Source organism: Plectropomus leopardus, chromosome 5 (assembly GCF_008729295.1).
Source record: "Plectropomus leopardus isolate mb chromosome 5, YSFRI_Pleo_2.0, whole genome shotgun sequence".
Lineage (NCBI taxonomy): Eukaryota > Metazoa > Chordata > Actinopteri > Perciformes > Serranidae > Plectropomus > Plectropomus leopardus.
Window position 1 is genome coordinate 22,207,119 of NC_056467.1, and position 16,401 is coordinate 22,223,519.

General features: G+C 38.5%; 1 protein-coding gene across 2 annotated transcripts in view; it reads right to left on the minus strand.

Annotated features, from left to right (window-relative positions):
- The window catches only part of cadm1b (cell adhesion molecule 1b), a 165,474-nt gene that overhangs the window by 28,657 nt on the left and 120,416 nt on the right, over positions 1-16,401 (minus strand). For both annotated transcript variants that reach the window (XM_042486747.1, XM_042486746.1), the window contains 3 exons: positions 12,149-12,295; positions 5,690-5,842; positions 3,885-4,022 (listed from right to left, as the gene is read on the minus strand). In XM_042486747.1, the coding sequence (XP_042342681.1) occupies positions 3,885-4,022; positions 5,690-5,842; positions 12,149-12,295 (438 nt within the window). The remainder of the gene's footprint in view (positions 1-3,884; positions 4,023-5,689; positions 5,843-12,148; positions 12,296-16,401) is intronic.

The following is a 16,401-nucleotide window of genomic DNA, read 5'->3' on the forward strand; positions in this document are numbered from 1 at the left end:
GGAAAAAATTGTCAACATATGTTAAATCTAATAAGATAAAGGTTAAAGGATAGTTTCTCACTTAAAGAATTTTTTATTGCAGCAGAAATGTATCTTGTAAACTGAAAAGGCCATTTAAGATTTAGGATTTATTTGCACAAAAGAAAACCAAAATACAACAACAAAAGAGGATAGTTGGGCAGGTGAGATTAACAAACCCCTAGAGGCTCATAAGGAATATCACTACAGTACAGATAATAAGCAAATACCAAAGTCATGTAATCAATTGATTTTATTATTCTAGTAAGCTGCCAAAAGTTGAAGATGTATTTTCAATTCTAATAATTTATACAATGAAAAAATGATACTTTGCATCTGTGTATTAATACAATATTTTAACACAAAATATTGCAATGCTATGCTGTATTGACCCCTGCTGCGTTACTGTTGCTGTGTTTCCCTCTAGTGAGAACGTAATGATAATCTTTCACTGGTAATTCTTTGTTTTTTCTTGACATGAAGCACAGTGTCAACAATTTGACAGCTAATTAACACATTTTTTAAATCCAGTTTGTTACTGTGCTAACTCATTTTATAATACTTTTGGTATAACTTTTGTTGATGGATTGTCATGATATTCTGATTTCTAAACACTATTGAATTTTGTCGTTGAATACTCTTTTCACAGTTTCCTAGCAAAAGCTATCCACTGTCTGTCTGCAGTCTGTATTGGAAGTGTGTTTATCTCACCTCAGAGAGAAACGGCAGAAGAGTTACATGTGTGACTTTCAAAGTGACTTTCGCTGGACAACACTACCATCACTGCTGATTTCGTGCAAAAAAACGGAGCAGCCCTCACACTGCCCTGCTTGCATGACAAGGTAGAACAGTCCCATGATGTCGTGCCTCTCATTTGACTTCAGCACCATACAAAATACCAAAGGGATCGGCAAAACACATTTCAAGGACAGAAAAATAGCTTTGCTTGCTGTTGTCTCTGAGCTGTTATGAAAAAAAGAGAGTCCTTAATTTGACTTCTAGTGCCAATTATTTTTGGTCATGATTTTTCCTCCAAAACAATTTGAATATGAAAAACAGTTCTTATAAAAAACTTCTGAAAGTCCTGAGTCATGTTTTGAAGATCAGACTCATACAGACGGAGCCATTATCATTGTACAGGCCAACCAACGCTTGTCAATTATCAGTGTCATCCGAGCCCTGATGAGGAAAACAACTGCGGATCAGGTCGTGGAAGGACTCGAATCTGAATGCAGAGGAGATTTGAGTGTTGCAGCAGAGATGTCAAATCAAACGCTCTTGTGAGCATCAACCACTGATCAATCCCAGTGCAATCAAGCGTAGCCTCTTCTCAGGGTGACATTTTCTTTCAGTCAGTCTCTAACCCGAGTCTTCTGCCTGCCATCACACTGAAAATCAAACTGTTTGAAACTGACTTCGACATTAAGATAATATAGAGGCTAAACTCGTTCCACACGCTAATTCAGCATGGGTAAACAGTTGTGTCATTAGATGATTTTAATCATGCGTTTTAAATTTCAGTGTAATATTAAAGTTAAATAATCTGGTACCAATATCTAACATCCTATAGAGAGAGTTTATACTCTGTGATTAATGGCTGAATTAATAGGTATTGAATAACTTACTAATCCTTTAGTAATTAGTCATAAACCAGTAATAAGATCAGCTTTCAGGTTGCCAGGTTGTGGAAAGTCTTAATGAATAAAAGAGCTTGTGTGTCATGTTTGAGGTGTCTTTTTTCCACAGTCTGGCAACCTAAACCTTTTTCTTATTATTGGATTATCTATAAAGCATCAGTAAATGATTTGTTAACTTTTAATAAAAACATGGACTACAGCTTATTTAATCTTTTATAAAGGATAGTTTTTTTACATTTTCTTTTTTTTTTTTGAGAAAAGTGGTACCGATACTACATTTATAAAAATTGATTTATTTATATGTTACAGACGCAGCTCTTATAATGTGATAAAATATCCTAAAATTATTAATTGTTTAATTAATAATTATTAATTATTCATTTTGACCACATCCAGAGCCATTTTAGTGAATGGAAATTGCTTGGATGTGAGAAGATTGAATTTGATGAAAAAGAGTGAAAGCTCAGGAAAAAAGCAAGTAAGTAATTCTTCAATTTAGAATTTTTATTTATTTATTATTATGTTATAAAATTGCTCAAACTCTTATGTTATTTGGACAATTATAGGAAAAAAATATGAACACCGCCATTTGTGGAGCGGCTGGGAAAATGTTTTTTTTTTAATTCTTATAATCTAAAATCTTTCAAAGATGAATTTTAAATATCACTTTAATGATGGAGAGCTATAAAAAGGTTTCGTGTTTTTCAAGATCATTCTACCATATATAAACTAAATATTTGTAAATGAACAAGCTCTAGTAACCACTAAAACTGCTGATAACATCTTCTGCATGCAGTTTACAAGATCATGCACAAATTTTAACGAATCTCCTCCTGCACTCAAGCAGCAGTAGCAGCCGAGCGCGGTGCTCCACTACATTTCAGTAATATAGCAGCTGTCATTTATGCTAACAAGCATTTTGCCACCTTGTGTGTTGACTCGCTCTCAGGCCGGAGCCCATCAGTCCTCTACCTGCCAGCATGATAAATGGTTGCAAAACCAATTCGGCCAATTTAAAAGTGTGTTTAAATCAGCCAGCACATTTTCTTTCTTGCCATTACGGCTGTCTCGGCTTTACATGGACTTAAGACAAACATGATCACAGAGATCCTTTAAAACCAGTGTGATGTGTGCCTTTTAATCTCAATGCGTGCTCGCGCTAATGAATTGTTTAGCGTGTCTATAATGAGTACTGATTTGTGTTTCCTGGGGTACAGGAGGACGTGACTCTCTGGCTCTCCTTATGTATCCACTGCCACTATGGATTAGCCCTACTCAGCATGTCAGTGGCATTTCGCTGATCTAACCATCCTGCTGTCTCTCCCTCCTCCCTACACAACACTCGACAACTCATAAACAGAAATTGACTTCGACTCCTGTAGGGAGCACTGGAGGCACAGATGGCATTTAGCTTCAGATTCGCTCTTGTCTAAATATTTCATCTCTCAACAAGTCAAATGAATCCTCTCTATTCTAATACATATATAATTTGACAACAAGCCCAGAGATATCCACTTTGCGTAAATACGATATGACTAAAATGAATATCCCCCATTGCTGTACAATAAGTATGTAATGAATAATTGATGACCCCTAATCATAACTGAGAGGTAATAAGGATTTTTCACCACCCAAGATTATGTACCCCTCTCTGCAGCAGCCTACAGTCGTCCCAAGGCACAGAAATGAAGACAAAATGCAAGTTCATTACCAATTTACCATGTATTGATGGGTTAAGGTGACCAGAAAAAGATTTAGGGTTGTTTTAAAAACAGAATTCAATCAGGAGTTGAGATGTACTGTATGTATGTATATCCACATGAAATATTCAAGCAATTTTGAATCTAAACACGCATTTTTGTAAATTAGTGCCTTTAAGGCAAATGCCTTATCAAATTTATATGAGACATAACATGAGCCTGGATTGCAGCTCTTGTTAATGCATACTGTGATCATTACGTGTTGTAGCTCAACAAGCAGCTCAGCCGTATGAACAGGGGATTTTTCACGTGTAAAAAAAAAAAAGATAGAAAGCAGGCTATGCCAAGCATGATTATTTTCTGTAGGACTTCCCATACAGTAAAATAATCAGTACAACACACATTAATGTTTAAAAGGAGAACTAAGTTTTGCTCTCAGATGAAGCACCTCCAGAGACCAGAACATGTAGGGAAGTGGACAGGCCTGGAGCATGTGAAGCAAACTGGGAAAGGCTGTTATTCTACTGACCTGTCAGTTCTTCCTCCCCTTTCATCCATCTGATGGAGGCAGCTGGCTTGCTGCCTATGGCTGTGCAGGTGAGCTCCGTCTCGTTCCCCTCACTGACCACATCCTCGCGGCTCTCAATGATTGGGTTGCCTGGCGGGACTGACCCACGGCAGCAGTGATTCAGAAAAACACCAAAACAACATTTATATACACAAAAGACCTAATAATAAGGATGCAAAACAAATGTTAAAGTATTGCATGGATTCCTGTTTCTCACCATTAAGAAATGATCAAATTACTATGAGTTTGTGTCCATAGTTAACACTTAGTAGACCATGAATGAATGTTTGAGGCAGAGCAAATGTCAATTCATTTAAATAATTAGCATCACAACCTGACTTTCCTTGAGGGGACACAACTTGAGGTAACTTGATTTCATGTTTGAAATGATGGTAAAGTTCTTCATGTGCCTAATTTATACGAAATAGAAGATTTAATAGGTAAGCCTGTGGCCCTTCTGTTAGCTTTTACACGTCTGTCCATTTTTCCCTAACTTGTCAGCTGGCACCTGCTGGGTGCTGTTTAAAAAAAGACTTTTAAATAAACATAAACAAGGGCTGTAGACTCATGTAACAACATGTAGATGTTTGCATCTGACTACTGGTTTGATGACTTCATATTGCTATTTGAAAAGGTAATGTTTTGATCAATACTTTGATATATCTTTGTGACCAGGATCAAATCATAGTTTATTAAAATGACTATACATTTAATGCACTAATTCATCATGTAGTTGGACTGATAGTTAAAGAGGACCTTTTATGCTTGCTTTTTTTCTCTCATACTCTGTATGAAATGTCACAATGTCAGCTGTTCATATTAAATTTGGCCAAAGTTTCAAATAATGAGGTAAACATACTGGTGCATATGTATTAATGTGCAGAATGGACATGTATCTTGTCATGGAGGTTTGCGTGAGACAAAAACATTAATGTTGTCCTCCTTGGCTGAGCTGTAATATTAACTGGCAGATGTTAATAAGAAAATAGATCCTAACTGCTCACAGCAAGATTTGTGGACTATCTTGAGTAACTGGGGGTTGTCCCTTTAAGTAATTGTGAGTTATTCATCAGATATGCATGTATTTCGTACCCTCATTATAAGTGTTACCCGACACTGTATGCTAGTTATACAAATATACAGTATGTGATTACATTCCATGGTTGCATCGGTGTGAAATGTACACAGAGGAGGATAAGGCACAGTTGTCCTTCATTACTCATTGCATCAAACTTGCTGAACTCCAGTTTCTTGAAAGCAGAAAAGTCAGCGGGGTGTTCATTTCAAGAACTCTTCAATTCAACCCTTGGTTCAGAAAATACTGCAGCTAGGCTTCAATTGTACAACTAGAGTAATTACTTTAAAGTGCTTTTAATTCCTTTCAATCCCCCAGGATGTCTGCATGTATAATAAAGCTTAACTAGAGTAATTTCACTCCAAAGCATCAAAGTGTGGCACAGCTGACTCTCAATAGGGAATCGTTTGGAGCAGCCAAGTCAACATTCACCGGGATTCACAGAGTCAACACAGCTGCCAAAACCAACATGGTCTGAGCCATCGGTTTCAGCATCTGCTCCTTTTCGTTATGCTGTTGAGCACTGCGAGAGCCTAATTGGCTGACATTTTGTTTCAGTTGCTAAAGATAACAGGATCAAAGATTACTATTATTTCATATTCACCATCAGAGTGAAATACAATAAAAATGTGTGCATGGAGGGGTGTGATGTGTGTGCGTGCGAGGTTCGCACATGCACCCTCACACCTACCCAGGACAGTGATGTCTGCGTAGGCTTCCTGAGGAGGATCTGTGTAGAGCTGGCACACATAGCGTCCCTCATCGGAGAGTGACACATTGGACAGAGACACCCGCAGTTCGTTGTCAGAGAAATTCACCAGCTGGAACCGGCTGTCCTTCAGAGCTGTGGGGATACATGTGAGACAGAGACAGTGAGGATATAGAGTACAGGGACACAAACGTGAGACACGGGGTGAGAAAAGAAGAGGGGGTGAGAATGAGAGAGGGGATGGAGGAAGACAAAGGAGAGGCGAGGAGAAAATGAGACAGAGATAAGGCAGGGGAGAGTGGCGCTGCCCTTTTGTGGGCTTTCTCCTTAATTGAGTAAAAGAAAAGTGAGTTTCAAAAATGATTCATACAAGTTGATTTATAAAGTAGCTTTACAGTCCACGGAGCACTCGCAAAGACAGGAAAGTGTGAAGAGTGCTCATGAGGACTCCTAACAAGCTAGGAACTCTTAAAATGGGCTGCTGCTGGTCATGGATGGATGGATCAAACTCACATATTCCAGAAAAGGGAAAAAGCATTCAAACATACATAATGAATTAAATCACAGTGCAGAGGTAGAGAGGGTCGGATGCCTGAAACTCTAAATCAAAAGTAGTCGCGAATCTGTATACCATTGCCAGTATGGATTGGCTGAATTTTTCTTTTAATGTCGTCAAACTAGGTTAACCATCTCTCTCTGAGTTTTTACTCTGCTTTTCATTTGGGTCAGCCCTCATCCCTGAGCACTCTTTTACATAAACAGCGTTGGTTGATTTGATTGGGAGCCCTTTTGATGTTTTGACCTGCCTTCTTTATCAAGTTCTCTCTCCGCATCTGTCAAGCTAACGAACTCTATTCAGCCGCTGTTTAAAGCGTGAGGGGTTTGTTATTCCCTTCAGGCTCTGCACTTAGCATCATGATCATTACCCAAGGTCTCGGGGCAGTGTCAACATGAAACCTCATCCCCCGATATAATTTGAGAGCTCTTTGGAAGTCTTTCCTCAAAGGGAAACAATGACACTGATGCACTTTGAGAGCCGAAGCACCTGCTAAGGAGGGAAACCCTTCACTTCTGAGACACTCAGCAGAGTTTATACAAGGCAGTTTCATAACCAGCTGACTGCTTACAAAACAGCATGAAGAGGGCATCGTATCTAGTATTCATAAGTCAGTGTTTAGACATATTTTCATGAGAGATTAATCTATTTATTGATTTCTCCATTGATAATTTGGTCTATAAAATATCATAAGACTAACAAAACTAGAAAATAGTAACATTCACGAAGCTGAAACTAGTAACTTTTTGGTAGTTTTTGCTTTGGGTCTTTGAATGGAGTACAGGAGGAACTCATAATGAGTAATTTCTTATCTCAGCAGCAGTATGAGTCACGGCATGGATAATTGATCAGTTGATCCGGTCAGAGATGATCACATTGATAAAGAAGCAGATTGAGAAGTGAGTGAATGCAAACTTTTAGACCCTGCACAATGAACGGTTAAGTTTCACTTTCACTGCGCCTGGTGTTCTGCAACAACACACTGGTAACTACAGTATGCTCGGCGCTCCTAGAGTGTCGTGCAATAAATAACGGGTTTATATATTTCAATAGAAATCTATTTGTGGGAGCACATGTTTTAATTGTGGTGGCCCACCACAAGTAAATGAATCTCTGGGAAATCCTGTAATTCATTACAGTGTTCCTACAGCTTATAGGCATGTTAGATTTAAGGTTTTTAAGACTTTCTTTAACATTAAACATTTCATATTTTGTCCAGTAAAAATTTAGATGATCTACTTGGCTGATGATCCAGCTGTAATGCTTGTCCTCTTATGAACAGCCTTTCTTTGAGCCGTATTCTTTTACCTAAGTTGCCTGCTGGTCAATGGGTCCTCACACTTTAGGACTTTCCTTTTGGCCTGTCTTTTTATCATCTTCAAGTATTTTAGTTTTGTGCTCTAATGTGGCTCAGTCTTACCCATTAAGTGAAACATGTTTTTTTCTGATTGGAAAACTCTCTGATCTGTAGGTACATCTATATTCATTTATCTACACATTATGTCACAAATAATCCATATCAATCCAATTATCAATATTAATTTGTTTTCTCATGGTCTTCTACTTGGATCTTTTCGGCAGCATTTTTAGAATATCTAAAACACTAACTAAGCATGGCAGTGTAGATCAGAACTGGGAAATACCTGGCATTTGTTGGAGAGTTTTCTTGGCCATTTTGCGTTTCTCACTCTGCATGTGGGATTCTTCTGCCTCAGTTCCAATCTGACTTTAATTTTTAAAAGTTTTTGCAAGTAGCCAATATTCTTGGATATGCACTTCCAATCACTATTTTTGAGATTGTACAATCTAATGTCAGAAAAAACACCAATTCATAAAATATTTTAGGTGTTTGAAAAAGTGATACAAGACATTTTATTTTAGATTAGTGCATTTAATACCTCATTTAAGACCATTTAAGGCTCTGCACAAACCCTGGATTAATGGATTGTGAAACTGTCAAGTAACTAAATGAACTAATGCCTTTAGCTTGTTTTGTTCTGCCCTTCTTAAAGCTCTGAAGATCCCATGGAAGAAATGTTTCTGGCCATATTTTAATTAATTAATTTTAGAAAAAAACAAAACAAAACAATAAATCACATGATTTATGTAGTCATTTGTATGTATGTAAAAAGGTGTCACCCAATCCCACCACTAAAAACCACCTGCTTCTGCATTTCACCTCAGTTCTATGGAGCTGTATAGTGACTTTAAGCTCATCATTTTGTTTTTGTTTTCTGGGTGCAACTTTACCATTTAGGTTCACTGTCACCACTCTTACATCATCTTTTATAATTAGGCAGCACCTTGCTGGTAAATGTGGTTAAGATATAGCGTGTTATTAGTCAGACATCTCCCTCAGGAGAGCAGATCAAGGGTGAACCACTGGGCATTTGACCGGGCAGAGAAGTGAAACCTCGCCACTGTGGGAATCCACTGTAACCAACAAAAGCTGGTGTATATTCAGGCTGCACAGCTACTGTTCTTCGTGAAGTAGCTTTTTATTATTTTCATGATGGAACTTTCTGCAATCATATAAAAGGCCCTAAAAACCTATTTTCTCAATCAGCTTCTCACTACGATTGATTGGGTGCTACATGAACACAATTTTCTGCCAAATTTACAATGGTTTGGGTTATTTCACATGAGAGACTTCGGTATTTGTGTTTTGACTTTTCATACTGGTTTGAAGTGGGAAGTGCCAGCTAGAAAAGGTACCAGTCAAATATGTGATGACTGATGTGGAGTTATTAGCTAATATCGCAGGACTGCTGTTGATCAAATCTGCTCAGATAAGCCGAGTTTTTGAGTGCTAAACTCTTAATAAATAATATCTAAAGACAGAAAACTTTGATGTCTCTTTTTTAGTCATGACTCAAAGTTATGCAAAGAAATACTTTTTTTATTTGAAACAGAGTTTTCAGCTTTTTTTTTACCGAATGCATTTGATGCTAAAAGGAAAGTCTTTTGGCGGAGTGTCACTTTAAACATTAAACCTTTGCTGCACAAAGTCAGCCAACTCCTGTGGAAAGATGCAGTGAATAAGTAATGGTGTGATATTGCAGCACCGTCTATAGAGGTCCACCTCAGCTGATAAAAGCTCATTCTTCCCATTTCAGATGACAACTCTGCCAAATTACATGTCATTTCGCATATATCTGGCAGAATAAATACCTCATCCCAACAACACTCGCTTAGCCTCCATACCTACGACATAATTCATCTTTATTTGCTGCAATACAAATTTGTTTATTTGGCCTTCACTGCTACTGTAAAGGTGCATTTTGTATGGTATTTGTGTGTCTGAATCTGTTTCCATGGCTGCCGCTTAGCTTGTAGCTGCTGTTCTTGTAGCTCCTGGTGTGTCTCTATGTTGCTGCTGTTTACTTCCCTGTATACAAAGATGTGCCACTGTGTCGAGCGGCCCTGTTGACAGGTAACAATGCCACTGGCTGAGGGGGGTCCCCGCAGATCCAGCAGTCCTTTAGGAACAGAGCCGAGAATAGGGCTGCCATGGGGTTTGCTGGACCCCGTTAAGAGGACCACAAACAATAACACTTAATCCACCTGTCAGAAATCTGACATAAATTTAGATCTAATTGCAGAAAAACAAAACCTTTTGTGTTTTGTAATTGGAGATGGAACAGCATTAACTAAGGGGGATACAGTGATGTGTTTTTCATTTTGGAGCAGCGTGATAAAAAACAAAAAGAAAAAGGCTGTCTGAATCTAGTGGAAAGATTTCCTTATGAGTACTGAGCTAACATTGATCGTTACCGGGATTTATGAGCTAATTCTGCATAGTTGCTTTTCTAAACTGACATAATTCCAGTTTCCATCTACTTTGAGGTGTCCGAATAAATATTTTTAAAATGTAGAACACAACATGACCTTTGCTTTTTAGGAATCTGTTCCTCTCTGTCATATTCTCAGGTAGCTTTGGGTATTTGTGCAAATATGACGAAGATGTGTACTCAAACTCCCCTGATGCTCTTTGCAAGAGAGAAAATGGAACACACGTCTCGCTACCTCGACGTGTGAAATAGCAGCTGGGATGCAATATAGACTGAAATGAAGGGTGTTTCTCGTTCACCTTGAGTCTTGGCTCAGATCCCACATACAAACAAGTAAAAAAAAAAAAGAGCAGAGACAAAAACTCGGTAGAAGTAGGAGTAGCCCATATGCTCATGCATAATCATAATGTTCAATATCCTAATCTAAGAGATTATCGTAAAATCGAACAGTGACAAGGACACAGAAGTATTCCCATTATGGTAGCGCTGTGTATTATCTCATATTAATCTTGCCGCATTCTGAGCTTAATGACTTGTGCAAAAGAACCAAAAAGTCAAGGGCAGATGGAATCACATTTAACCTCAAGCTGGAGCTGATCTTGAGGTGATATCTGAACTGTAAATGCCAATACCTGAGAGATTCCTCTAGTACAGGGTGCCCTAAAAGCTGACAGTAAAACGTGCACCACTATCTCACAAATGTAATGAAATTTGCACAACTTTCAAAAGTAGACAGATTATGTGGACACGGGGATGTGAGAAATATGCTTTAACAAATAAAAATTGGAATTTGAAGAGCAAATGCAGTCAGGCAGTTATGACATATTTCAGTGTGAAGCTTTTGGTTTGATTTTAAACTATTTAAATCATTTGCTTATGTTTTGGGAAAAGACTTTGTATATCGTAGTGAACAAAGTTAAAAAAAAAACTTTGAAAAAACTTTGAAAAAAACATTTTCTAAATGATAAAGATATGAATGCAAAATAGGACTGAAACATTTTTTTTATTCCAAATTCAAACTAATGTTTGAAGAGCATGGGAAATAAATAAATATTCAAACTTTCAGTATCAGTTTAGATTTGGTGTAGCATAGGCTGTGGCTCTACAATACTCCAGAGGTGAGTAAGCAGCTAATGAATTTAAACAAATGATATGTTAGTTGGAGCTTGGTGCTTAACTGCACCAAGTATATGTTTTACAAGGTAAAATGGACTTTTATAGAGCTCAGTTTGGGCAAGTGCTAGAGCTTTCACTATCTTTTTAAAATCTCGTTCAATTACATTTTATTGCGTCCATACATCTTCAATAAAACTTGCTACAACTCATAGGAACAATGTCCTTAATTTCCCTTTAAAGTCATTGTGGAAGTAGTTTAGGTGTGAAGCAAAAATATATTAGAATTAGAGTCAAACACTTTTCTTTTAACCCTTTGAACTCAATAGAAATGGTCCACTAATGCTTGCATATTTTATATTTTGGTGTCATTTCTTGCAGTATCCTCAAATGCTTCACATTCCTAAAATCTATACAACTTCAGCGAAAAGTATGTTAGTCAATAAACCATAGTAATTGTTACAGTATTGAAATTTTGTCAAAATTTTAAAACCCCCCACAAAAGTCTGACGTTTTTTCATTGAACATATAATATATAATAAACACACAAAATGCATTTATCCAAAAGTTTTAAGTGTGGAAACATGAACAAAATATTTCCAAACACTTCATTAGTTATTTGGACTTTTTACATAATTATGTTTTTGAGATATGCTGATTTTACTGAGCAGAGTGCAAAGGCATTTTGACTTTGTTTGATTTTGCACTACAAGTAGCATAATGTTCTGACATCATTGCAAGTATACATTGTAATGGCAAGGAAGGCAGAAGCCTTGGCTTTCTGCTGCAAAAAAATGAAAGTTCTAGCTATTATTGTTTCTATTTTAGATTGAGATATACAGAATTATGCAAACAACTGTTTCCCACAGCCATTACAGGGAAATAGTTAAGTAACCCTAATGTGTTTTCATATTTCATGCTTACACTTCTTAAGATTTCAGGAAACATGGTTAACATTGTGTCAGAGGCACCAGCACTTACGTCTAACATCTTTGAAGTAGATGGTCTGTCTGTTGGGGTTGAGCAGCTGAATGACAGAGTCGTCGTTGTTCTTCACTCTGCAGCTGATGGTGGCAGTTTCCCCCTCGATCACAGACACGTTGTCTGTCCCCAGGTTCTGACCTTCGACTTGACAAAAAATACAGACAGGGAAAAATTACATTTGAGATGGCAGGCAAGCATTCCTGTCTGGATATTTACAGCTTATTTATATTTCCTACAACAGGGACTGCATGTAAACACATGCACAGTGTAAAGATATGTGAATAGGCTGCGTAGATTGTTTGGTTGCTGCCATAATCCTTTTAATATAAGAGCCATGTGCAATGTTTGTCACTATTGATCTCCCCCAGCTCAGAGTGGGCCCTGTGAGTCAGTGCCAGATGGGCTGTAAGCTGTGCTGCCCACGAAGGTAGGGAGAGAGGAGAGGGTAGCAAGCAAAAGAGACAAAGAGTGTAAGAAAGTGGCAAATAGTAGATATGGGCTGGTGTGTGGAGTGTGTGTGTGTGCGTGCGCGCGTGTGTGTGTGTGTGTGGGGGGGGGGTTAAACAGAGAGGAGAGAGGGATGGATGCTGTTTATGGTTGAGCTTTATCAGAGCCCTCCATCTGAGGTTCCATGTGACCAATGTGTGCTCCGTGTGCTCAGCTGTTCTGTATCTCAAGGAATAACAGTGCTGTAAGCATCTGAGTCACTCTCTGTACACTGGCATTGTTGCCACAGACAGGCCCTGGACCTTGTCATCATAACTCACACCTCGCACACCAAACCCCCACACAAAAAGCCCGGCTTTGTTTCCCCACCGTCTTCCAAGAGAAAGAGGAAGGGAATCAAAAGTCACCTTGTGCTATATTTGTCTGGTAGGAACCAAAAAAAGTGTAAGGAGAATGGTGAATACGTTTTAATGCCTCAGATTCACACTAGCAGAGGAACAACACTCCCAGCCGCAGCCCCAAGAAAACATCAAAAGCACATTTGCATGCCCGAGTTGTCAGACACCTCTATTGCATTCTGACATTTACAAAGTGGAGGAGAAAAAACACCTGCATTTTCAGATAGTGATAATGGGAATAGACAGCCAAACTAACATGATTCAAAATGAACTCTGTGAATGCGGCAAGCAATAAGAAATTAACCTCCTGTGGAGAAAAAGCTCCTCAGACCTGTCTGATGCAATGAACTACCCATTTCATTCCACTCTGCTGCCAGGGATCAGGTTCAGGACAAAGGGAAGGTAATGGGTAAAAACAGACACAGATTTTGACCAAAACGTACACACTGCAGCCCATTAAAGGTCCATTAAACAGTTTATATTTGCTGCATTGACAATATGTAATATTAAATTGAGAAAAATGGCAAATGAACCATATTAAACAGCACAGCAGAAGGTTACAATTTATGATTCTGTTTCAGTGTTTTCCGTAAACAGGAGAGTTCTTCCCAAGAGCCACTAGGGGCAGAATTACAGGGAATTAGTGTACATACGAGGGTGAATATAAATTAGTTTGGGCTGCCCCTTGAAAGTTGGAGACTACAATCATCAGTCGGAGACCCTCAGTTGACTGAGATTGCTTAAAGTCGAGTAGTCATTTTTTCTGTGCAGTTTACTTCTTGGGACGTTTTGGTCCTCAGATTTTGCTGCGGAGTGAGTGCTTTTGACTTTTACACTACTCACACTGAACGTCCCAGTGGAGCCTGTTCAGATATTAAAACTTTGTATGGAAAACAAAATGAATCATCAAATACTTGTATTGAACAGCCAATTCTGATTTCATTGACATAATTCCGGTGTTGGGTACAACCCTACAATTTATTCAGATAAAAGCAAACAGAGGGGCAGACCTGTGCTTCTCGTCCTGTCCAAAATACACATCAAATAATTGGATAATATGTTACACGTTATGCCTTTGTCTTGTCTTGCCTTCTTTGTAAAAACTCTCAAATATTCCCTCAAACTGTTTTTATTCATTTCGACTTGTTAGTTGTATCAGTAAGAGGAACACAGCACATGCAGATCAACTAGGTAAATGAGTGACGATGGATATTTGTGCATGGTATCAACAATAAGGTTAAACTTAGGGAAATATTGTATTTATAGCACATAAACTTAAAAGCAAATTATCTTTGGATTAACAGTTAAACATTTTTTGCAGAAAGCTTTATGAGAATATCAATACCACTTTGCTATCTGTCTGTTTAAACATAAGGGCACAGCCAGCAGCCTGTTGGTTTAGCTGGTTAGCTTAGCTATCTGGCTAAGCTAATGGTTGTTGGCCACTTATAAAAGGCAACACAGCCTTGTGTTCATTTCTCAAACAGGCTGTTCCCTTTTTATACTTCTTATGTTGTACAAATTGTATGAATCAGATATAATGTGTTAATGACTGTAAGAGGTGCTGGTAGGTGGACTTTGTTGCCTTTGGACAAGTGAGGCCCTTCCTACACTTAGGTATCCAGTTGACATGGGAGTGTTATTTTTAACTCTCTGCAAGAAGAATAAAGAAATTTGCAAATTTGCGGCCACATATGGCTGACAAGTAACCTTGGATTGCCCAGCATATCATGAGCCTATATCTATGAATGTGTCTGCGTGTGCGTGTGTGTGTGTGTGTGTGTGTGTGTGTGTGTGTGTGTGTGTGTGTGTGTGTGTGTGTATGTAAAGATTATTTTTGGGCTTTTGCCTTGATTGAAACCTGTGGCCGTTGCGGCGAGGACATAGCCTCTGTACATAGCCTCTGTATGTGGGGTGCCCACTCTTCCAACTGAGCAACTGGGCACCCCAAAAATTTAGTTTCAAAAGTGATATGATGAACATTGCTTTATTTTTATTTTTTACATTTTACAAAATTAATTTGCATTTATCTAAAACTAGGTAAGGTCAGGGGAAATATTGTGGTTACAGTTAATGAAACAAATAATTGCAGGTCTGTGACATGATATCCAGTCATATATACGTATATCCAACCCTGACTTCCTCACCTTTAATTTAAGGCACAATATTTCCTGCGCTTGCATTGTCAGTAAATCTTAGCGTGCAGAATCATCAGATGTTTAAATAATTCTTGTTTGGGTGTGATAGTTCAAATCAATATCCTGTTCTTGGAACAGAAAATGATGAGGGAAGACAGACATAAGCGTAGACAAACTGCCCTATATTATTAAGTACATGATAGGATTTAATAATATGCTTTAAAGCCATATAATATGAATTAATCTTTTTCTCCTGAATCATATCATATATCAGGTAGCAACGCAGCCAAGTACTTGATTGCGAACCACTGGGTTGGTGAATGAATTTAGGAATGAGAAGAGCCAGTGATTAGTCACTTCCTTGCATAAAAAATAAAATAAATAAAGTGAGAGATGATCATGGGCACCAAATCAAAATAATCTTGATGTGGAGAGCTAAAGTGTGTACATTTGTAATGATATCAAGTGTTGCTGGAGCTCCTCTACACGCGCACTAAGTGCTGCACAAGACGAGGCAAAAGCAATGTGAAGTGTTTTGATGTCTATTTTATTTCATCGCTGTAAAAGTAATATATTTGGCAGTCAAAACAGCAACATAGAGCAGCCTCAAAGCAAGGTTATTCTGCTCCCAATCTGTTGGACTAAGAGAAAGGGAACGCGATAGATAAATTCTCCATAAGGTTTAGCAGCCCCAAGCAAGGTTGGTCCCCCTCCAATATCCTAGCCTAGGCTCATCTCCAATTCAAAACACACATAAATAACGTTGCTGTGATTAGCAATCCCATCAAAGTGAAAACAGGCCACTTTGTGGAACATGGAGGGTTTTTGCAATTGGAGTAAACATTTTCAATTGCCTCGGCATCCTGGTCATGATTGGGTGCAAATGAGGAGAGGCAGTCATTAATTCTTGGTGGTGGGTGGGGAAAGAGGGGGAGTGGGCAGAGGCATGGCACAGATGACTGGCTGATAAATTCACACTCATTCCAGCAGCTGTCTGGAAGAGTAAAGTGCCTGTATCTCTACACATGGCTGCCCTCCTGTTCCTGCATCACAACATACTGAATGAAACAGTCAGAGGGAAATACAGACCTTCAAAAGTCTGTGCGCTCTCGGAGGGGATGTACAATCTGGCATCAAGTGTCTGGCACGGAGGCTCGCCTCATCAGTCGTACTCAAAATGCAAAACAGCAACAACCCCCCCCCCCCCCCACCCCCCCACCCCCCACCCAATTTTAACAAAAGTTGACGAAATCAGGAAATATTAGCA